General features: G+C 45.4%; 1 protein-coding gene and 1 long non-coding RNA gene across 14 annotated transcripts in view; one reads left to right on the top strand and one right to left on the bottom strand.

Annotated features, from left to right (window-relative positions):
- PHF11 (PHD finger protein 11) overlaps positions 1 to 24953 on the bottom strand; it is a 208515-nt gene that overhangs the window by 148352 nt on the left and 35210 nt on the right. The window contains exon 1 of one of the 13 annotated variants that reach the window (XM_068267147.1): positions 15358 to 15607. The exons of 9 other annotated variants lie outside the window; for them this stretch is intronic. In XM_068267147.1, coding sequence (XP_068123248.1) covers positions 15358 to 15465 — 108 coding nt within the window. In that variant the 5' untranslated portion in view covers positions 15466 to 15607. Of the gene's footprint in view, positions 1 to 2450; positions 2520 to 3923; positions 3993 to 15260; positions 15312 to 15357; positions 15608 to 24953 lie in introns of those variants that run through there. 3 more of the 13 variants (XM_068267150.1, XM_068267148.1, XM_068267149.1) reach the window with 3 other exon arrangements.
- The window catches only part of LOC137545670 (uncharacterized), a 45078-nt gene continuing 32454 nt past the window's right edge, over positions 12330 to 24953 (top strand). Inside the window, exon 1 of the long non-coding RNA XR_011026074.1 lies at positions 12330 to 12393. This is a non-coding gene — a long non-coding RNA (uncharacterized lncRNA). The remainder of the gene's footprint in view (positions 12394 to 24953) is intronic.

Here is a 24953-nt window from a genome sequence, read left to right as displayed (position 1 = left end):
GGCTGATACTGCTGCTCCTATTGTTTTCCTGGGTAACGCACGTGATCAGCGCTGGCCAGTGCGACTCCAGTGTTCTCTCCCAGGCCACCTGGATCCCCTTTACCTCAATTCTTCCCGACGACCAATCAGTACGGCGAAACGGCGGTGTGACGTCAGGGTAGCATGACGTCATGGGGGCGGCACAACCATTTAAAGTGGACCTGAACTTTCGAACAGGGCAAAAGGAGAACATAGAGAAATGTGCCCTGTATGTATTTTGAGAGTTTAGTCTGTCTGATCCCACCATCTGTACCCCGATCTGCTGCACAGGAGAGAAGGCAAACAGAGAGAAATGCTGCCTGCATGTATATAGAGAGTTTAGCCTGTCTGATCCCCCCTTCTGGACGCAATCTCTGATACAGGACATAAAACATAGAGAAATACAGCCTGAATACATGTTGAGAGTTTAGCCTGTCTAATTCCTTCTCATTTGTCTCTAATCACAAGTTGTAATTTGATCTTTCCCCATGTCACCTGACTGCCATGGCAGATAAGCTCATTTGAAAGCACAGGATGTTAACAATATAGCCATTTGGTTCCCAACTGCTTCTGAGCTAAGTGCTTCTGCCTTACTGTTACAGATTTTTGCCTGGCTTTTGACTACTCTGACTACTCTCTGCCTGCAGCCTGCACCGACCTCTGCCTTGATTTTGACTACTCCCTGCTTGACGCCTGTACCAACCTCTGCTTGGATTTTGACTATTCTCTGCCTGCCGCCTGCACCAACCTCTGTCTTGGTTTCGACTACTCTCTGCCGGCTGCCTGCACCGACCTCTGCCTGGATTTTGATTACTCTCTATAGCAAGGAAATGAGCAGCGCTACTTAAAAACAGACTAGTGCCTACCTGCAAAAGAGTGCAAGCCACTTGTGGGGTCGAATACACACCGAGCATACACGTGACCTGTCTACCACTAGAGGAGGATGCTGGTCTCCATTAACAGCTTGCATGCAACCTATTAAGTACTCGTCCCTCCCACTGCGAAGAAGTCAATCCTCCATGGGAGGGGCCTAACACTAACTAAATCCTAACCGCTGATAGGAGGGAAGTGACGCGGGCGGGTAGCGCCGATGCGGAGGAGGCGGGGGAGCGGCGCTGACTGACAGCGCATAGGTAAACATTGTGCTGGCGACGCGCTGCGTGTCGCCAGCACTGCGGGGAGTATAGCGGCGCGCAGGGGGGACATGGAGGCACATCATGGGGCAACAGAGGCTGGTGTTAGTGCGCACAACCAGCCTCTGTGCCCCACTAACATAATTAAATACCACCTCGGGTTCTCTTTAAGTACCACCTATTTACTGTTCTTTTGGTCAACTTCTTCTTTGTCACTATGTCAAAGTGTCAAACTAGTAAATATTACCATAACTCTTTTAGAGCCCATTTTATAGCCAACCACTCTAACTCAATTACAACATAATTTTAAAGGTGGCCACACGCCATACAATTTTTTTATTTTGATTTTATTTGAGCATTCCGATACAACTTTCCGATTGATCGGAAGTTTCGATCAGAATCTTTGAGGTACCATACACGTAATTCCGAGACTGCCGCAATTTCTGGATAAAAGATCGTTAACTCCAAAAAAATCAAGAGGTATGGTTGGTATGTAGTGAATAATTACATGCAATTGTTCTGGTTGAATACGATTTCACAATATATCACACACCATACAATTTTTGATAAAATTGGTTTAAATTTACCAACATGTCCAATGTAAAAAAATCACAAAAAAAGAAAAAAAAAAAGAATTTGATTGGATTTCTCGATTAAAAACAAAAAAAAAGCTTTCGATTTTTTGGGACAACCGATTGTATTAATCGAACTGTGTAAAATCGGATCTTTTAAAGAGAGTCTGAGGCGGAATGTTTTACTACTTTTTAATGTGCAGCCATCTTCAGCATTAAAATCCAAGTTGTTTCGCCGCATACCCACAGCAGAACAAGAATTATTTCCCTCAAAAATGCCCTAAATACTGTCCTGGATCGCAGCATTTTGCTGCCATGAAGAGGCAGAGCTGTTCACAGTAGCTACGCCTCTTCTACAGTCAATCTCCGCCTCTCCCCGCCCCTCTCAGTCTTCTTTCACTGAGAGGGGAGGGGAGAGACGGTGATCGGCGGAGATTGACTGGAGAAAAGGAAGAACTACTGCACACAGCTCTGCCTCTTCATGGCAGCAAAATCTGGACCTGGAAAATCGTGGTACTATGCTAGGCTATTTCAGGGGCATAAATAACTCGTTCTGCCGCATTTCTGAAATTTAATGCTGAAGATAGCTGCACAATAAAAAGAGGAAAAATATTCCGCTTCAGACTCTCTTTAATTGTATGTTGTGTGGCCACCTTTCTGGTCATTCAGTGTTCAGCCTGAGGAACTTGCCACTGGATGAGCACACATTACTGCATTACTACCGTACCATTACTGCAAGAGAGGTAAAATGAAGGACAAAGTGCCGATAATATCCTGGCATCGCCAAGTAGGGAACTGTTTTGTTTTTTTGTAGAAGGGCGTGGCCGGCTCTATTTATGCTTTCCTCATCCTGAAAGATGTAAACAAGACAAATAATTATATTGCGCTTTTCTCCTGGCAGACTCAAATCGCTTGTGCTGCATAGGGGGCTTAAAGTGAACCTCCGGACTAAAAATCTACTCAGCAGAACTGAAAAGGCTTGGTGTTTCTTTAACAGTTTCACGGCATCAGAACTTTGTTTTTCTTACCAAAGCATCATTTTTAGCTGCATTTTTAGCTAAGCTCCACCCATCAAAGAAAACTGCCAGGCGGGTTTTCCTTGATGCTGTGCAAAGCATGATGGGATTTCCTATATTTTTATTTACGTTGCCTAGCAACTGGGAGGGGTGATCAGCACACAGGACAGTTGGACTGTGTCTCATACTCCCTGTCACCTCCTTTCAACCAAAAAGATGGCTGCCATCATGAAATCAAACATTTGCCTGTTCTTTTAAAACAGGGTGTGTAAGAGATTATATTACCTATCTATTTTAATTAACATAACTAATGTAACTTAATGACAGTATTTTTGTTTAGGCTGAAGTTCCTCTTTAATAGGTAATAGCAGTGTTAGGGAGTTTTGCCCAATGTCTCCTTACTGAATTGGTGCTGTCTAACCATTACACTATCCAGCCACTGCTTCACTCACCTAAGCAGTGTAAGCACTAATAAAAATGTTTTGGCTGTAATTTTATTTTAAATTCCTGTGTATAAGGGAATCCTTTTAGGTATAGCCTGTCCCAGCTATGTCCACACCTGCGACTGCCTTCACGTTTAGACTTGTAAAACCTGCTTTCTCTCCCGGCTCTGACTTTTTGCCAGGAACACAAAGTATTAACGTAACCATTGACAGGAAATTAAAAATAAAAAAGCTTTCCTTCTGGAAAGTTGCCTGGAGGCAGTGTGCTTGTTGTCATTTCTGTATTTAGTATTACCTTTCTGTATGCTTATATTACTACAGTGTATCAGTTGTTCCCTATTCTTTTTCTGAATAGTTTTAAAGTTTAGTAAATTGATGTTGATCATCCTGTGTAAAACCCATAACATTTGAGATGTGTTGCTCATCTTGGGCTGCGTACATATGCAGAATTACTGACATATGAAATAACAGTGTCAGGGCCCTGTTGACCTTGGCACTGATGGTTGGTGTGGGCACACCCAGGGCCTGGAGTCTAAGTGACCAAGGGTCTTCACCAAAGCACACTGCAAGGGATGATGGGTCATCATCCCTAGCAGGTGATGAGCTAGTTTGTTGCCTAGTAGCCACCCACTCACAGTTCCTGGGACCGCCCCATCTGTGACAGGAAGAACAGAAGGTAATCACATTTTTAAAATGCATTCACATTACTGTACATACATAAATAAAGTGTCAATTTTATACCTCTTTGGAAAAAAAGATCAGATTAACCATATAGTAACCTGGCAGCTGCCTGAAAAGCATGTGATCAGTTTGAACAGCTGATTTTCAAGGCTCTGATTTTCTGTGATCACTACCTGTTTTAGCACATGATTGGGACTAGCAAATCAGAGCCTGCCAAAACTATCACCTGATCAAACTCAAAAATGTTAGCACTAAACTTTATGACATGTTGCCAGTGATACATATTATTCATAGAAAACTTGTAAAATGCACTTCATTTTACATGTTTCCACTCACAGCTACATCAAGCACCTTTTCATTTCAGGCCTAGTTCAGCTTCCCAAATTATGGTAGTAAATAATAGTCAATTTGCATTAACCTGCAGTGCAAAAAACGTTCTGCATTAAAATAAAAAAAATCTGTATTTCTTGTAATGTATACATTTAAAATACCTGGCTAGCAAGTTGGATTCTGTAGCTCCATTACCTGCTTCTATTGGACAAAGAGCTGTCCAAACTAGAGGCCTGCGCGGGTCAAATTTTTCAGACGCGCACCCGCAACCTGCTTTCTGGTGGATTTGATACCCGTACCCGATCCGTAAGCCACCAGACCCGCGACCCGAACCGCAAACCACTTTTTCCATTTTCTTCTAAAATACAAATTTAAAGCATCATTGGGTAGCTGTAAAGTACATAAAACCTATTTATAGAAAAACCAAAGCCAAAGAAGTGTTTTGGAGAGTCTTTTTTTTACTCTTATTTAAAGAGAAACTCCGACCAAGAATTGAACTTTATCCCAATCAGTAGCTGATACCCACTTTTACATGAAAAATATAATGATTTTCACAAACAGACCATCAGGGGGCGCTGTATGACTGATTTTGTGCTGAAACCCCTCCCACAAGAGGCTCTGGTACCGTACGGTACTCTGGGCAAACTGCCACAATGTAACAATGACACACACAGGAAATGGCTGTTTATATGTCTGTTAAAGCCAGAACAGCTACATAATCTGCCCACAGTAACAATGTCAGCATGTAATACATGTCAGAATGTGAATCTGGGAGAGGAAAGATTTTACAATGAGCAAACTCTGACTAAATCATGTATACATAATTATTGTAAAAATTAAGCACCTTTTTATATTAAATTATTTTCACTGGAGTTCCTCTTTAAATCAATTAAAAGCGAGAAGAAATGCCTGGTACGATGCAATTTTCCATCAGACTGATGGTTGGATTGACTATTTCAGAAATTAGATTGGCCCTGTCGGAAGTAATCAATTCAGCCATCAGTCCATTGGAAAATTGCATTGTGTCTACCAGGCATTACAGTCATGCACACACAACAAATAGCAGGCAACCCTTGATGAGTCACGTGACGAAACTAGTCGGGCAGAGTCTCAGACATTGTTACAACAACCAGGAAGTACGAAGGAAGACAGAGGGAACAGCAGAGCAGCGATCTTTGGAGGTCATACTGAGGGAGACCGGGAGGTAGTAAAACGTGAGTGCAATCTTTGAATAAATTTTAGCTTGTATCAGACAAAATTGAGCATGATTTTGTGTTTATGCACCCTAAAGGTGGAAACTAACGATACAATTTGCTGAACAATCATTTGCGAACAATTCTTTGTATGAACAATCAGAAATCATTGTTTGTGACCAGTAATGGACAAAGGACACCTAACCAATCCAATCAGAGTGACGGGATCGATCCCAAAATCGGATCGATTTCATGAATCTGATCAGATTGGTCAGATTGTTTTCCATTAGTGGTCACAAAGCAACATTTTCAATCGTTCATACGAATAACCATTCATGAATGATCGGTCAGCAAATTGTATTGTTAGTGTTCCGTCTCCTCCTCTCAGCACGGCCAGCCCTACCTCCTCTGTCATGACATAAAGCCCCACCCACCGCTCTCAGGCTACAAATCATGCTCTTCACTACCAGCTCCGCCTTCAGGATATGAGGTAACTATATTCCACTCACCGCTCTCCTACACCTCCCACTTACCTGCCAGCACAACTTCTCAGCAGATATACAACCCACCCCTCTTCATCTCAAACACCAGAGCTGAGCAGGAGTGACTGAAGCCTCAGCTCTGCTCGAAGGGCATTAGCTCCTCTTCACATCAAAATGCATTGGCTCTTATAGCCGGTTTGTTCGCAAATGACACATCACTACCATTTATATGTACTAGTACGGAGGGAGGGGAGGTCTCAGCTTAAAGAGAAACCATGACCAAGAATTGAACTTCATCCCAATCAGTAGCTGATACTCCCTTTCCCATGAGAAATCTATTCTTTTTCTCAAATGGATCATCAGGGGGCTCTGTATGGCTAGTTTTGTGGTGAAACCCCTCCTACAAATGATGTCAGCGCCTCACAGCACTGAGGTCTTGATATCACACTGTGGGAGCCTTGTTGCATTGTGGGAAATTACAGCTGTATCCAACTGCCAAAAAAAAGCAAGTAGCATTTCCATCCACTTACATCACCTGCCAACAGTAAAAATGTCGCCATGTGATAAATGTCAGAATGTAAATCAGGGAGAGGAAATATTTTACAATGGGCAAACACAGACTAAATCCTTTATACATAATTACTGTAAAAAATGAAGCACTTTTTTTTTATTACATTATTGTCACTGGAGTTCCTCTTTAAGAGAAGGAAATAATTCTGTTAATATTTAAACAGCTCACGACCACCTAACACCAATCGGCGGTGACTCTCTGGGGACCACCTAATGCCGATTGGCGTCAAAGTGCGGTGGGAGAAATTAGCAGGGAACGCGCACTTGCTCGCCCGATCTAGCGCAGTGCTGTACAGGGGACAACCTAGTCACTTAAAGAAAACCTAAACTGAAACTTAAAAGTCAAAATAAACATACACAAGTCATACTTACCTCCCGTGTAGTCTACTCCTCAATCTCTTTCTCCTCTCTCGCGTCCTGTTTGTCCACTGTGATCAAGGGAATTCTCCGTCCTCCATTTTGAAAACGGCTATTACTCCATAACAGCTTTCTGGTCAGCACACTGTTAAGCTGTAACATCGCCCACTTGAGCCATAGTGAAACATGGACATTACCTGGCACATCAGTTGTCCTCTCAGCTATAACTGTCAGCAACTGATATACCTCTACAAGATGGCGCCGGACTCGGACGCCACGGCCACAGGGCTCCGGACTTTTTCACTTTTTTTTTACATGTAATTCTGGCTCTGCTCACCTCTGAGCTCCTCTTCGCGCTGAGGGAGGACGTGGACATGCTGGCTCTGCACCAGCCATCGGGTCGCGGTCCCCAAGAACATCAGCTGTTCGGGACCCACGTGCAGGACCCAGAGAGCACCGCAGCAGACATCAGGAAGCAGGACGGAGCTTGCTGATTTACACTGCTGCGGCCAGACCACCGGCATTGCCACCCGCAACGGCACACCATGGCCCCGCAGCTCGGCACCCGGGATGGCTCCCTGCAGAGAGGCCCCCATCCACCACACATCCCAGCCACAAGGCCGGAGCAGGACTCCATTGGCCGCACTGCCGCCGCCCCTATCAGCTGTTTGAGCATGCCGGGTTCAGCCGATCAGCACGCTCCCCTAGTCCAGACGAGGACCCACTGCTGCCGCCGCCCACGGGATCATCTTGGGAGGCCAGGAGACTTTGGAGTCGGATCGCCGGACAGGTACAACCTCAGTCACCGCCCAGTGAGCTCCACCGCAGGGGTACCTTCCGCCCTCCACCACCGGGTCCCCCCGCTCACAGTGCCACTGAGGTGGCTGCCATCTACCAGCGGCTGCGCTCTGAGGCTCCAGCTCCTTTCACCTCACCGATCAGCCAGGAGACCTGGGTCTGGCCTGTCCACGTGGGCTGCAACTGTTTCTGATGCTGCCCCCCTCCAAGTGGAGCTGGCTGCTGCATCTGGGCATCAGTGTCCTGCCACCACCAAAGGAAAACCCCCCTGACCTGTCCATCACTGCAGCCAAGCCGGGGTGGCCCCCGGCCCCACATCCACCACCCAAAGGTGCCCCCGGATGCCCCCTGGCCCCACAGGGCCCCCACTGTGTCTGCACCCTCATCACCCAGCCATGCGGACTTGAGATCAGGAGCGCCACTCCTCGGGCAACCTGGTCCGAGTGAACTCTGCTGTCCGCCTCCTTCATGATGCCTCTCAGCTTTCTCAGTTTCTTTCCCTCTACTTTCACGGACAATCGGTAGCACCTGTCTTGTTGGGAGCGTGTCGCTGTGTAGCGTCCAGTGCCGAAAATGGCAGCGCTCATATCAGCTCTCAGGCTGCTCCTCCAGTCCTACTCTTTTCTGTCCCTGCTACCAGTGTATGCTTTGCTATGCTTGTATTACGTTAACTGTACGTGTATGCTGTAATGCTCTCTGTTTGCTTTTTACTTTTGCTTTGATTGTTTATATGTATGACCCATGCTTAACTGTATGCGATGCTGCACTCTGCTAATTGTACGCACAAGCTGTAATGTTGTCCTATGTATGCTTGTCCCATGTCTATGTATGTGCCATGCTTAACTGTATGCTATTTCTTGTTTCTTCACCAACGACCCTGTATGCGCCAAAACCAATTCCGGGTACAATCCACTGTTGTACTTGGCGATAATAAATTCTGATTCTGATAACTGACAGCAACTGATATATTTCAGTTCTGGCAAAATGTTGTCACAACTGGAAGGAATTGTTGTCAGAAGAAAATGGTGAGCTTCTGAGAGGAACTGATGGCAAGGTAACTATGTAATGTTCATTTGAAGTTATCTCATGTGTTTATTTTAAATAATTTTACAGCTCCCAAATTAAATCACATACAGTACATAGGCTGATGTCTATGTATGTGTAGTGTAGTCTATGGATCGCAGTCTAGGGCCAATTTAGGAGGGGAGGATTAATTAAAAGAAATAGGGATTTTTATTACAAAAAATAATCAATTTTAATTAATAGAAAGAAAGAAAATTGCAGCAGCAATCAGAGACCTCCAAAAGAAAGCTCTATTAGTGGAAAGAAAAGGAGGTAAAATTCATTTGGATGCTAATTTGCATGATCGAGCAATAAATCGTAGCAAAGTGCTGAATTGTAAAAAAAATTGCCTGGTCACTAGGGGAGTATAAACCTCTGGCCCTTAAGAGATTAAGATGAGCAGCAGCAAACAAGTCATCAAGTGTTCTGGTGCCAGCATTTATCACAGATAATGGTAAGCAATAGTTACAGAACTGTCTTATGCTTGCTATCACTACCCGCAACTCGACCCGCACCCTGCTACCTACAACCATTTAGAAACAATTTGGGTACCCGGACCCGCATTTTGGGTAACCCGTGGGTACCCGACCCAATGCAGGCCTCTAGTCCAAACTTCTCCCCCACACAGCAGCCGAGGCGGGTGAGGGAGGGTCAAAACGTACCCAGGCTTCCATCTTCTTCATTGCAGCTAGGCGGTAAGGAGGGTTTCTTCCAGGCTTCTGGCTTCTCCCGCCTTATATTGCGTCTCACATCGCGTCATGCTTCCTCCTTCACGACGCGATGTAAGAAGCAATATAAGGCGGAAGAAGACAGAAGCCTAGAAGAAACCCTCCTTACCGCCTGACTGCAATGAAGAAGACGGAAGCCTGGGTAAGTTTTAACCCTCCCTCACCCACCCACCCACTCAGGTACGGCCAGGTTCGCGTCCCCACATCTCCCCCAGACCCCCACCCCCAGTGAATTTTGCCCTTAATGGTCCATTTCTTCACAAGTGTGAAGAAACGTTTCGTTCTCTCATTTCGTTCTCTCCAATGCAGAGCTTCCTCTTCCGTTTCTGGTCCGCTGGGCTCAGCGGTCCGGAAAAACAGGTGCTGCAGCAAACTTGTGGTCCGTTCAGTAGGTCGTGCAGGATGGATCAGTTGAAACTTACGCATGTGAACTGTTCCATAGGTTAACATTGGATCCGTTCGCATCCGTTAGGTTTGTACAGTATCTGTTCCGTTCAGAACCGGGAACAGACAGTTTTTTTTAACACCAGGCCAAACACTTTGTGGCTGGCATTACAGTTATAGTTAAAGAGAAACTTCGACCAAAAATTGAACTTTATCCCAATCAGTAGCTGATACCCCCTTTTACATGAGAAATCTATTCCTTTTCACAAACAGACCATCAGGGGGCGCTGTACGACTGATATTGTGGTGAAACCCCTCCCACAAGAAACCCCTCCCACAAGAAAAGTTCGAACTTTTGGCAGTTTCCTGTCTGTGAACCTTGTTGCATTGTGGAAAATAGCTGTTTACAGCTGTTTCCAACTGCCAATAAGGCAGGTGGAGATGCACAAACCCATCTCCACTCAGGTATATCCAATGATGGAAGGGTGGTCGCACTCAAAAAGGGGTCTGGAGCTGACTGTGGTGGCGCCACAGTGAGGTCCCTCCACTCGGGGAGGTAGGACAATTAGCACAACAGGGGAAGAGGCCCCAAAAAAGTGTAAAATATATTAAAAGCAAATAAAACTAGAAATAAAGTGCTTGCCACTAGATGACAATGGGTTAATTACCAAATAAGAGTTTATCTTGCACTGGCAATGCATTTCGTTGGTCTATGCCCACTTCCTCAGGCCAACCGAAGTGCCAGTATCTGCATATAGCCAAACACACAGCACCTCTCAACTCTTAATAAAAGGGGTAAAGCAGAATGAGAATTGTATTTTTTTATAACCTTGTCCAGTCACGCATGTGCGGCCCGTCACAAATTACTTTTTATATTGAACTCATAGTTATTCTTTTTTATTATTAATTAGTATTTATATAGCGCCAACATCTTCTGCAGCGCTGTACACAGCATACAGTCTTGTCCCTCAGAGGGGCTCAAAATCTAATCCCTATCATAGTCATATGTCTATGTATGTATTGTGTAGTGTATGTATTGTAGTCTAGGGCTAATTTAGAGGGAAGCCAATTAACGTATCTATTTTTAGGATGTGGGAGGAAACCGTAATGCCCGGAGGAAACCCACACAGACATGGGGAGAACGCACAAACTACCTTAGCACAAAATTAAATAAAAAATGGGTGATGCAGGCATGTGGGGTGGTTACGGCTAACTGCGCAGGTGCTGCACGGCGGTGCGCGTCCTTAATTGCGCACCCGCAGCTGGGAGCTCTCTGCGCAGGCACACAACGTAGCTGTGACGTCACAACTAGGTAGTATGCCTGTGCAGAGCGCTCCCAGCCACGTGATCAAGGACGTGCGGCTCCTGCACAGTCAGCCGTAACCACCCCGACCAGGAAGTAAGTTCGGCGTCAGTAGGCAGTACTGGAGGGGGACAGAGGAGAATGGGATACCTCAGCGCAAAATTAAATTAGAAAACGGCATGTATAGTGGGCTCTCCTCATGCCCACAGCTTCCCCCGTTTTTAATTTAATTTTGCGCTAAGGTATCCTTTAACTGTATCGGAGCTCCTGCAATCTTAATAGTCTTTATTGGCGCTCTAATAACAAAATCTACCTGTCAGAATGTTACTCTGCAAGGGCCAGAGGGCTTTGCAAAAAGTAGGCTCTATACCATGAAGGGCCAGCTGACACTTGCTGATTCTTCACTTCACTATACCATGTCCACAGAAAGGACCGGCACCACACAGCGTAATTATAGCTCTTTAAAGTTTTATTGGTGACAGCATGATAGCAACAACAGACAGCTGTTTCGGCCCTCTCAGGCCTTTGTCAAGTTTCCTAGTAATCATATAATACATAGTGATACATTCATCCATATATATAGTACAAAAACACCCCCTCAGGGACCCAATGACCAATCATGATAGCGCATCTCAGGGGGACCTGATGGGAGACTGGCCACCAACAGCCGACCAATAATAGACATGTATTTTGAATAGTCACTCACCAATCTGTGAAAAGAGAAGTCAGGTTTCTCAACTAAAGGTCCGTACACACGCCGGACTTTAGGCAACGACGGGTCCGTCGTTGCCTCCCGCTGGGTGGGCGTGCCAGCGACAGTCCGGCGTGTGTACGCTCTGTCGTCAGACTGATACGGCTGTTTCTGAGCGATCCGCCGGGCGGATCGCTCAGAAACAGCGGTATCAGTCTGACGACAGAGCGTACACACGCCGGACTGTCGCTGGCACGCCCACCCAGCGGGAGGCAACGACGGACTCGTCGTTGCCTACAGTCCGGCGTGTGTACGCTGCTTAAGGGTAATGGCCATTGATGGGGTGTCACCCCAGTGGCGAGGGGGTGATAAGCAAAAGGAACTGCTGCGAAGGGAGGCAGGGTGGTTCAGGAGATTAGATGCTATGGGGAGGGAATGACTTAACAGAGAGTTAGATCTGAGTTTCTGTATTCAATTTATAGTGATCCCTGCCTTACATCTCTGTACTATATTGTGAACATTGTGATTATACTCTCTTTAAGTTTTAATATGTTGTATTTTATCTTTCAGACCTACATGAAAGCGCTTTTAGACGAGACAGGAGTGTTCCCCTTTAACTTCGCAGTGGTGCGGTGAGTGCTGCAGCTTTTACTGGTTGCAAGCGTCCGGGTTACTATAGTGATATGGGCGGACTAACTTGGTCGCTCTAGCACCACCCACCGCTATGATGTGGAGGCTGATGCTGGTCCGTCACGGAGGATTATGGGTGCACAGGATTGGTCAGCGGGCGTCAGCTGATTGAGTCATGTGACTAGTCACATGACTCTTGACGTCAGGCCGCTCGCTTCCGTGTACGGAGGCAACGGCGGCCGCTATGATGCGCCCTTTCTCCTTATTGCTTCAGCAGGGAAACGTCTCTTTTCACTGATTGGTGAGTGACTATTTAAAATACATGCCTATTATTGGTCAGCTGTTGGTGGCCAGTCTCCCATCAGGTCCTCCTGAGATGCGCTATCATGATTGGTCATTGGGTCCCTAAGGTGTTTTTGTACTATATATATATGGATGGATGTATCACTATGTTATATGATTACTAGGCACCTTGACAAAGGCCTGAGAGGGCCGAAACAGCGGTCTGTTGTTGCTATCATGCTGTCACCAATAAAACTTTAAAGAGCTATAATTACGCTGTGTGGTGCCGGTCCTTTCTGTGGACTTGATACTGTGACCCCTTGGTACCGGGGTGAGGACCTAGGCACACCATCTTTACTTGAAGCCTAACGTGTGCTCCTGGACGCTTGTGATATACTTCACAATACCATAAAATATAGCTAATAGATGATTTGTAAAATATGAATGCAGGCAATTAAATGAAAATTGGTTTTGGCTGTTACCTGCATGCCTCCTTCAGAGCTGTAAATTAAGTATACAGGTACCACAGTACAGTACAGTGACAAATGACATAACATACAGATATAGTGAGTTTGCAAATAATGCTGACAAACACAGCTTTCTGGTTCTCCTTGCCCCGATCTCCCGCCAGCTGTGCCCATACCTCCAGGGCTGTGGAGTCGGTCCAAAAATCCACCGACTCCGACTCCTCAGTTTAGAATTTCACCGACTCCGACTCCTCGACTCCTCTAATTTGCATATTATAATTTTGTTGATTAAAAGTATGTAATGTGAAATTCGTCTCTTAACTGCCAACGCTTAGGAATTTTACAAGACAACTGAAGTGAGAAGAATATGTAGACTACTATATTTATTCCCTTTAGACTAAAACTAGTCCTTGGTAAGAGTACTTGTAAAAGGTACAAACCGGAACAAAGAACATCTATCAGGCCCTAGGCAATGTAACTGTGGGTACATGTAAGAGTGATGTGCAGGTACTCTGCAGGGGAATAAGGGGATTCTTCCTCTCCTCTATTACACATTCTTCATGCACAATCTGAACATGGATCAGGCCCTAGGCAATGTAACTGTGAATACATGTAAGAGTGATGTGCAGGTACTCTGCAGGAGAATGAGGAGATTCTTCCTCTATTACACATTCTTCATGTACAATCTGAACCAGGTTTATGGGTGATAGACAACACCTCTGTGTTCTATGTGCACAGCATTTTCAGTGGATTCCCTGCAGCTCTGTGGGGAGTGCATATGTAGAGTATAGTACTACTGTGTAACAAAGTAAACCTGAGACAGATGAAATTAAAGTTTTGTACATACCTGGTACTTCCTCCAGCCCCCTTCAGGCTAATCAGTCCCTCACTGTCCTCCTCCGCCACCTGGATCTTCTGCTATGAGTCCAGGTACTTGAGCCAGTCTGCCATAGTGCGCATGCACACACTCCGCCGCCGGGAGCGTACTACACATGCGCAGCACTATTACGCAGGTGCAGAACGCTCCTGGCTGTAGGAGCGGCACGTGGCTGGATTGTGCTGACTGGCTGAATTACCAGGACTCATAGCAGAAGATCCAGGTGGCGGAGGACAGCGAGGGACTGATTGACCTGAAGGGGGCTGGAGGAAGCCCCAGGTATGTATAAAACTTTACTTTTCATCCTTCTCAGGTACCCTTTAATTTGTAGTCACCAAACCAAATTTTAACAACATATCAAATTATTGGATTTCATGAGCAAAGGGAGTGCAAACATTTGCATAAATCAGAATCAACGCAGAATTATTTCCATCTCATTGACCATCTCTATTAGTGACACAGCTACACATCAGGCTTTATTCTTACAGCATAGATGTTATTTCGTACATATAAGAGATTCCTGTGTACATATTATATATACAGTCACAATCAGATGTGTATATCTGACTTTAAAATACGGGGACTGCTTTAGTGAAGCAGCACAAGTAACTAATTTTGATTGGTTTATTTCATTTTTGTGGACTTAGCACAGCTATTACTGTATATATACATTATTTTTAATGACTATTATGTGAGAAATAGAACATTTTATCATATATTCTATTTTAATTAGTTACAAATTCATTAGGAGTCGGAGTCGTTGCATTTTACCCGACTCCGACTCCAGGCACCCAAAATTGCTCCGACTCCGACTCCACGGCCCTGCATACCTCCCAACTTTTTGAGATGAAAAAGAGGGACACTTGCCCTCATGTCCATACCACACACCTGAGCACGCCCCCATTACACCCCTAGTCACGCATACCATATAGATTTCATAAGAAAAATATGTTGTTTTATAATTCAAACCACACTGGTCCTTTTCTATCCTGGTTCATTTGCCTTCATATTACCATTTTAAAATTAGTAATATATCAATGTAAAGGATGGAAATAAGGTTTAGAGTCAATCAAACACATTTTTAGTAAAGAAATATATATATTTACATAGAAAGAGGGAGAAAGTCCTGAAAGAGGGACAAATGAGGAGGAAAGTGGGACAAAGGGACAGGGCTCCCAAAAACATGGACAGTTGTGAGCTATGACATGCAGAAATAGAAAGTTTGCAAATAATGCCGACAAACACAGCTTTGTGGTTCTCCCCCCAATCGCCTGCCAGCCGTGCCCATCAGGATTACAAGAGGAAGCTGTATACAAACATGCAGAGAACAACCGACTGACCGCGCAGTTGTAGTGCACGAGGATCTCCTCGTCGGAGGTGTTTATCAGCGATCCGAAATCGTCCCCCTTCCCGCAGAAGGCGCAGACTTCCGGGGAAACGTGAGCCATGGACCCCGGGACACCGTCACTATCTGCGATCACCTTCTGCACACACGCCGCACGTACAGCTGTTCCTGCTGCTGCCGCCGCCGTAGACTCCTTCCAGGGACTTTCAGTTTCGTTTCCGAGAGCAAATAAACATGTGACTAAATTATGTGTCACCGCTGGATGCCAGCCACTGGGATTGGCCGACAGGAATACAGTCTGCAATTCAAAGCGTGGTGTGACAGCTGCCCTGCAGAAACATCACAGTCCAATCAGTGGACAGCAATAGCTATGCTTAGTGTGCAGGCACGCCAGACAGGCCCATAGGTCATTAGGTGTATATTATTGCAGAGCATAGCGCTGCCAGCCAGGCGAACTTCGTGACTGGAGAGAAGACGTGGGATTTGAAATATTAGTTCTGCCAACTTTATGGTCCCATCGGATAGGATTTTTTCAATAGGAAGTTCAATGACTATATTAAAGTGAACCTGAAATGTGGAGACATTTTATTTCAATTAAATGTGTTCCATAGCTCCCAACTGTCCCTTTTTCGGAGGGACAGTCCCTTTTTGGGAGCCCTGTCCCTCTTCCACCCTTATTCGTCCCTCTTTCAGGACTTTGTCCCTCTTTCTATGTAAATATATATATTTCTCTACTAAAATGTGTGTTTGATTGACTCTAAACTTTATTCCCAGCCTTTAAATTGATATATGACTAATTTTAAAATGTTACTATGAAGGAAAATGAACAAGGATAGAAAGGACCAGTGTGGTTTGAATTATAAAACAACATATGTTTCTTATGAAATCTTTATGGTATGCGTGACTAGAGGCGTGGTGAGGGCGTGGCCGGGGTGTGGCAGGGGCATGGCTTAAGTGTCCCTTTTAGGGGCGTAACTAGCCATACATGAGTCGATTCTGACCCGATATGGCTAGCAAATCTATCCCTCTCTGAATGAGATGCAATCAGAGAGCTATCGATCCCCTCCTTACACAACAAGTGAACCACACACACACACACTCTCATGCACAGAGTAAGTTACACCAGACATCCCCCCCCCACTAACATACGTGCGCACACACACACAATCTCATGCTCAGAGGTTACACAATATATACACACACAAACTCATGCACAGAAGCTACACAATACACACACACACACACACACACAAACTCATGCACACAAGCCACACAATATACACACACACACACACACAAACTCTCATGCACAGAAGTCACACAATACACACACACACAAACTCTCATCCACAAAAGTCACACAATATACACACACAAACTATCATGCACAGAAGCCACACAATACACACAAACTCATGCACAGAAGCCACACAATACACACACACACAAACTCATGCACACAAGCCACACAATATACACACACACAACCAAATCTCATGCACAGAAGCCACACAATACACCACACACAAACTCTCATCCACAAAAGTCACGCAATATACACACACAAACTCTCATGCACAAAAGTCACAATACACCACACACACACACACTCTCTCTCTCTCCCTCTCTCATGCACAGCAGTCACACAATATACACACACACACACACACACACAAACTCTCATGCACAGAAGTCACACAATATATATATACACACACACACACACCTCATGCACAGAAGCCACACAATACACACACACACACTTTCATGCACAAAAGTCACACAATACACACACACACACACACACAAACTCTCATGCACAGAAGCCACACAATACACCACACACAAACTCTCATCCACAAAAGTCACACAATATACACACACAAACTCTCATGCACAAAAGTCACAATACACCACACACTCTCTCTCTCTCTCTCCCTCTCTCATGCACAGAAGTCACACAATATACTCACACAAGCTCTCATGCACAGAAGTCACACAATATATATACACACACACACACACACACACACACACACACACACACAAATCTCATGCACAGAAGCCACACAATACACACACACACTTTCATGCACAAAAGTCACATAATATACACAAATATACACACAAACTCTCATGCACAAAAGTCACAAAATATACACACACAAACTCTCATGCACGAAAGTCACACAATACACCACACACACTCTCTCTCTCCCTCTCTCATGCACAGAAGTCACACAATACACCACATACACACACACTCTCTGTCATGCACAGAAGCTACACAATACACCACACGCTCTCTCTCTCTCTCTCTCTCATGCACAGAAGTCATACAATACACCACACACACACACTCACTCCCATACACAAAAGTTACACAACACACACCACGCACACAGAGCTGGGACAAGGTCCTCCAGCACCCAAGGCTGAGACACCAAAGTGCGCCCCTCCATCCCTCCCACCCCAGCCGTCACACCCTGATTGCTATTAGACTAAGAAACGCCACAGGGCCCACAACCTCACCAACACCTTAATATCTAGTTATCTGGCTTGCAGTCACTGCCAAGTATCCCCTTTTCTTATTTCTTTCTGCTTCAAACACAATTAGGAATGACAGCTGAATTAATTGTGCGCCCCCTCCTACACTGCGCCCTGAGGCTGGAGCCTCTCCAGCCTATGCCTCGGCCCTGCGCACACACACACACACACACGTACGTTACACAATACACCACACGCGCACACACTCTCTCATGCACAAGAGTTACAAAATACACCACCACACACACACACTCCCATGCACAAGAGTTACACAATAAACCACAGTGACACCACACACACACACTCTCTCTCATGCACAAGTTACACAATACACACACACACACTCAGATGCACAAAGTTACACAATGCATGAATGCAACACACACTTCCACAAATATCCCTCAAGTAGGTAGGTTCTGTCACACCTTGCCACACGCTGTCCCTACTCCTTACCAACTGCCCTGTCATCCCTGCAGTGCCAGGCATCCATGCGCAGGTGTGTGTCCACTGCTCCTCTTCCAATGCTTTTGACCGGGCAGACAGGCAGAAAAGGGGAGGAGCTACGCTCTCAGATGATCGGGAGGGGCGGGGCCATGTATGGGAGGGGCGGGACTATACACGGGAGGGGAGGAGCTGTGTGCGGGAGGGGCGGGGCCACATGCAGCACTTGGAGGAGGGGCGGAGCTACAATCAGTGCTGCACTTCTGTGTTCTGGCCTAGAAGGTAACTGTCGGGGGAATGTGAAGAGAGGCGGCAGGTGAAAAAATAGTCCTACTTCACCTGCCGCCTCTCTGCAAGGTGGGGGGCCCGGTGGAGAAGGTCACTCTGACAATCCTGGACAGGCCCTGGGCCCTATGATAAAAAAAAAAAAACGCATAAAATAGGCAGCAGGACAGGCGGGCCCCCCTGTAGTGGCTAAGGGATCTGGGCCCCATAGCATTGCTCTGGTTGCTATGGTGATCCCTACGCCCCTGGTCCCTTTTTCTCATCTTAAAAAGTTAGGAGGTATGTTTACACTTTTTCAATAAATCAATGCTAAAATTATGTTCACATTTTTAGATTCTTCAGATATACCATTCTTCATTCCATGCTTAGTTGCAGTAAAATTGGATTCTACTGCCACCCACTCAATTGCAGTAGAATCCACATCCCTGCCCTGGTCTTGTTCCTTGTCCTAGGTGTAACTATAAGCAGGGGTGTAGCCATAGGGGTTGCAGAGGTTGCAACCGCATCAGGGGCCTTGGGACAGACGGACCCCAAAGGGCCCTGCCTCAACTACAGTATTAGCGCTCTATTGGTCCGGTGCTTATAATAATCACTTCTATAGATGCTTTGAATAGTGGCAGTGTTGCTCGGATACCTCATTATCCTATTCGAGTTTGGTCGAATTCGGATAGTATACTATCCGAATTCACTCGAAGTTCAATATTTGAGTTAATCGAATATCCGATTCGACCTCGGATATCCAACGTCACTATCCGAGTCTGTATTCGAGTAAAATATTCGAGCTGGCCTTAAATAGCTTTTAAAACTTGTATTGGAGGTCAATGATGCATGAAACCACCTTTTTATGAAGAAAAACATCAAGTGATTATGTGGTGATGTAGTAATTATAAAAAAGGTATCAAAAATAGTAAATTAACTTCATGAAAAGTGTTTGCATGAGAAGGTGTGTCCAAAATGGTTGTTGGAAGTCTTCATTTACGTCGTCTTCATCTTTTTCTTCTATATCTTCTTCTTCTTCTATATCTTCTTCTTTTTCTTCTTCTTCTATATCTTCTTCTGTTCGAATCTTCTTCATCTTCTACTTCTTGTATCTTCTTCAATTATCTTTTTCTTCTTCTATATCTTCTTCTTCTTCTATATCTTCTTCTTCTTCTATATCTTCTTCTTCTTCTTCTCCTTCTTCTTCTTCTATATCTTCTTCTTCTAAATCTTTTTCTTCTTGTTATATATCTTGTTCTTCTTCTTATATATCTTGTTCTTCTTCTTCTTCTTCTTCTATATCTTCTTCTTCTATATCTTCTTCGTCTTCTATTTCTATATCTTCTTCATCTTCTTCTTCTATATCATCTTCTTCTTCTATATCTTCTTCTTCTTCCTCTTCTTCTCTATCATTATATTATGTGTCTTCGTTTTCCTTTCTTTTGTAATATTTTTTTTTACTTCATTTGTGGAAATATGTTATTTTAATAACACCATAGTTATATTTGTGTTGATGGCATAATAGGTAGGTAGTGGCACATTGCAAGCCACAGCGCCTTTTTCTGTGTACCCTGGCGGTGGTAAAACACAGACATCAGCAGGAGGAGGAAGTAGTTGCAGGCTTGGCTTGCAGCTATTGTAGTGTGGTAATAGCTGCTGGTAGGAGAGTGGGTGGGCAGGTGGCAGCAGAAAATAGTTCTTCTTCTGTTCTCCCTTGCAGTGGTAGCAGCACACGGACAGCAGAAGCTCAATGCAGCTACAGGAGGAGGAGTAGTGTGTGTCAGGCAGTGTGATGTGACTGACATAATAGGCCCTGGTTCCTAGCGGTGGTACCAGGGCCGTAAATAAACAGCATGAGGTTCCAGACAGCAGTTGTGAAGCCCACATTGTGTCCAATACACAATTGGGACAGCACAGTTTTCAACCCGGACACCTCTAAATTAATTACAATTTTTTTTTTCAAATGGATGCAGCTATTTTTGAGCGTAATAGCTGGTGGCGCATGGGCAGCAGCACCTTGTAATGTGTTCCCTGGCAGTGGAGACACAGACAGCAGGAGGAAATACAACAGCAGGCAGCGTTAGGAGGATCAGTGTGTGTGGCAGACTGGCATTTGGCAGCAGGAGGGCAGGCAGCGAGACATAATAGGCCCTGGTTCCTAGCGGTGGTTCCAGGGCCGTAATACACAGCATGATGTTCCAGACAGCGGTCGTGAAGCCCACATTGTGTCCAATACACAATTGGGACAGCACAGTTTTCAACCCGGACACCTCTAAATTAATTACAATTTATTCATTTTTTTCCAAAATAAATAATGCAGGGCAGGCAGCTATTTTTGAGCGTAATAGCTGGTGGCGCATGGGCAGCAGCACCTTGTAATGTGTTCCCTGGCAGTGGAGACACAGACAGCAGGAAGAAATACAGCAGCAGCAGATGCAGGTGTAATGTGTGTGCGCCACTTCATGTCCCCCTCTCGCCGACAACAGGGGCCATGAATTCGCCTTCCACCCAAGCCTGGTTCATTTTGAGAAACGTCAGTCTGTCCACAGACTTGTGAGACAGACGAGATCGCTTCTCAGTGACGACTCCACCGGCTGCACTGAAGCAACGCTCTGACAGTACCCTGGAAGGGGGGCAGGAGAGCACTTCCAGGGCGTACTGCGCAAGCTCGCTTCAGATCGGCAGGTGCTTGACCCAATACTCCATGGGATCAACAGGGGCCACGCTGTCAAGCCCGCTGAAGGACCCCATGTAGTTAGCCACCATGCGGGTCAAGCGCTGCCTGTGACTGGAGAAGGATGCTGCTGCAGGCACCTCCTCTCTAGTCCTTGGCAGCTCTACACTCATGTAGAGCTCTTGGGTCAGAGACAGCAGGTCTGTGGTGCGCGTGCGCTTGCTGCTGGTGGATGCAGGCACCTGCTGCTGCCTCTGTGCTGGCTGGACAGTGGGGGTGGATGTCTGAGGGAAGGCTTCCTCCAAGCGCTCAACAAGGGACAACTGCAAATCCCTCATTTGTTGCGCACGGTCTCCTCCTGCAGGCAGAAACTGGCTGAGCTTCCCCTTCAGACGTGGGTCCAGCATCATGCAGATCCAGATGTCCTCCCTCTGCTTCATCTGGATCACCCTACAGCGGCTTCCTGTAGCGGCGATATGCATCGCCATTACCATGGGAACCGATGTACCGCTTCCTGCTCATCACAGCAGCCGCCGAGCGCGCTGCTGTAATAGGAGATGCCACTGAGGAGAGCGGCTACGGGGGAATCTAATCGGCCGCCCGCTCATGATCAGGTAACAGGAGCGGCGGCCGCGGGGAGGGGAGGAGCGAGAGGCCAGACCTGCCGCGGCCCGGTGGTTGGGGACCCCTGCCATACGGCAAACCAGTTAACATCTTGCGGCATAGAGTGCTTGGGGGGCCCCATTGTAAATCTTGCATCGGGGCCTACAGCTCCTTAGCTACGCCACTGACTATAAGGTAAGCAGCTGCAAGGGGACATACATTTGTCATATGATTATTCTTGGTAAATGAGCCCTTTGGCCACTATGAACCAATGAGAATTCTTCCTGGTGCTAGGGAGGATTCCTGTGAATCTTTTGCAATCCAGCAGGAGCCGCATGCTACTGACGGGGCTTTGAGCTATATACTGAGCTTGTCCCAGACCCCAGCAGAGGTGGAGGACCTGAATAAAGGTGTGAGGCTTATTCACAGCATTAACTCAGAATGGTCGTGCGATCGGAAAGCAATGTGCACAATCGCACGCCATCTATGCCACTGTGTGCTGCGCTGTTGATCCCAATCACTACAGTGATTGGGATCAGTGATGCGCTTGCCAAAAATGCGCAGTGCATATGATCTAAATGGCAGAAGTTTTGTCTATGCACTTCTGCCGTTCTTGCATGTCGCACACCATACGTGCTGCCCAAAATGTGAATGAGGCCTAAGACACAAAATACAGGTGGGTAGATCTGGAACGGGAAGGTCAGTCTAGTGAGAACAGACATTGCCTGTTCTCATATAAAACAGTCTAGTGAGAACAGACATTGCCTGTTCTCATATACTTATGTAAAAATAGGAGGATATATATATCATAAGAAACCACAATAAAAATAGTAGTGTCCAACTTTATTTTATCAAAAATGCAAAAATACAGTGGCTTGCAAAAGTATTCGGCCCCCTTGAAGTTTTCCACATTTTGTCAAATTCCTGCTACAAACATGAATCAATTTCATTGGAATTCCACATGAAAGACCAATACAAAGTAGTGTACATGTGAGAAGTGGAACGAAAATCATACATGATTCCAAACATTTTTTTACGAATAAATAACTGCAAAGTGGGGTGTGCATAATTATTCAGCCCCCTGAGTCAATACTTTATAGAATCATCTTTTGCTGCAATTACAGCTGCCAGTCTTTTAGGGTATGTCTCTACCAGCTTTGCACATCTAGAGACTGAAATCCTTGCACATTCTTCTTTGCAAAACAGCTCTGGCTCAGTCAGATTAGATGGACGGCGTTTGTGAACAGCAGTTTTCAGATCTTGCCACAGATTCTCGATTGGATTTAGATCTGGACTTTGGCTGGGCCATACTAACACATGGATATGTTTTGTTTTAAACCATTCCATTGTTGCCCTGGCTTTATGTTTAGGGTCATTGTCCTGCTGGAAGGTGGACCTCCACCCCAGTCTCAAGTCTTTTGCAGACTCCAAGAGGTTTTATTCCAAGATTGCCCTGTATTTGGCTCCATCCATCTTCCCATCAACTCTGACCAGCTTCCCTGTCCCTGCTGAAGAGAAGCACTCCCAGAGCATGATGCTGCCACCACCATATTTGACATTGGGGATGGTTTGTTCATAGTGATGTGCAGTGTTAGTTTTCCGCCACACACAGCGTTTTGCATTTTGGCCAAAAAGTTCCATTTTGGTCTCATCTGACCAGAGAGCCATCTTCCACATGTTTGCTGTGTCCCCCACATGGCTTGTGGCAAACTGCAAACGGGACTTCTTATGCTTTTCTGTGAACAATGGGTTTCTTCTTGCCACTCTTCCATAAATGCCAACTTTGTGCAGTGCACAACTAATAGTTGTCCTATGGACAGATTCCCCCACCTGAGCTGTAGATCTCTGCAGCTCCTCCAGAGTCACCATGGGCCTCTTGACTGCATTTCTGATCAGCGCTCTCCTTGTTTGGCCTGTGAGTTTAGGTGGATGGCCATGTCTTGGTAGGTTTACAGTTGTGCTCTACTCCTTCCATTTCTAAATGATCGCTTGAACAGTGCTCCGTGGGATGTTCAAGGCTTTGGAAATCTTTTTGTAGCCTAAGCCTGCTTTAAATTTCTCAATAACCTTATGCCTGACCTGTCTGGTGTGTTCTTTGGACTTCATGGTGTTGTTGCTCCCAATATTCTCTTAGACAACCTCTGAGGCCGTCACAGAGCAGCTGTATTTGTACTGACATTAGATTACACACAGGTGCACTCTATTTAGTCATTAGCATTCATCAGGCAATTAAAACTTCTCACGTGTACAGCACTTTGTATTGGTCTTTCATGTGAAATTCCAATAAAATTGATTCATGTTTGTGGCAGTAATGTGCCAAAATGTGGAAAACTTCAAGGGGGCCAAATACTTTTGCAAGCCACTGTATGAAACAAAAAATGATTGAAAGCACTGAGAGATACAGTTGTGTTCAAAATTTTTCAACCCCCACTGAAATTGAGTGTTTTGGCCAGTTTGATATTGATTGTGATCATTTCAGTCATCTTGTTTACAATTAAATCATAGAGGCACTTGTAAGTAAAACATTTATAATGAAATAACCACAAATGTCTTTTCTGTGCTCACATCATTATCAGTTTTATTCAACCCCCAAGTGACATTCAATCTTAGTACTTAGTACAACATCCTTTTCCAGTTATAACAGCTTTTAAATGTGAAGCATAACTTGACACAGGTGACTTGCAGTGATCTACGGGTATCTTAGCCCATTCTTCCTGGGCAAAAGCCTCCAGTTCAGTCACATTCTTAGGCTTGCACGCTGCAACTGCTTTCTTTAAGTCCCACCAGAGGTTCTCAATCGGATTTAAGTCTGGTATCTGCGATGGACACTCCAAAATGTTCCAGCCTTTAATCTGCAACCATGCTTTAGTGGACTTGGAGGTATGCTTGGGATCATTGTCCTGTTGAAAGGTCCAACGTCTCCCAAGACTCAGGTTTGTGACGGACTGCATCACATTTTCATCCAATATCTCCTGGTACTGAATTGAATTGTTTAATTTCGAAAGGGAATATACAATTCATGGTACCTTGCACACGCTGAAGCTTCCCTGTACCTGCAGAAG

Source organism: Hyperolius riggenbachi, chromosome 2 (genome assembly GCF_040937935.1).
Source record: "Hyperolius riggenbachi isolate aHypRig1 chromosome 2, aHypRig1.pri, whole genome shotgun sequence".
In the NCBI taxonomy this organism is placed as follows: domain Eukaryota; kingdom Metazoa; phylum Chordata; class Amphibia; order Anura; family Hyperoliidae; genus Hyperolius; species Hyperolius riggenbachi.
This window is presented reverse-complemented; position numbering and strand designations above follow the sequence as displayed.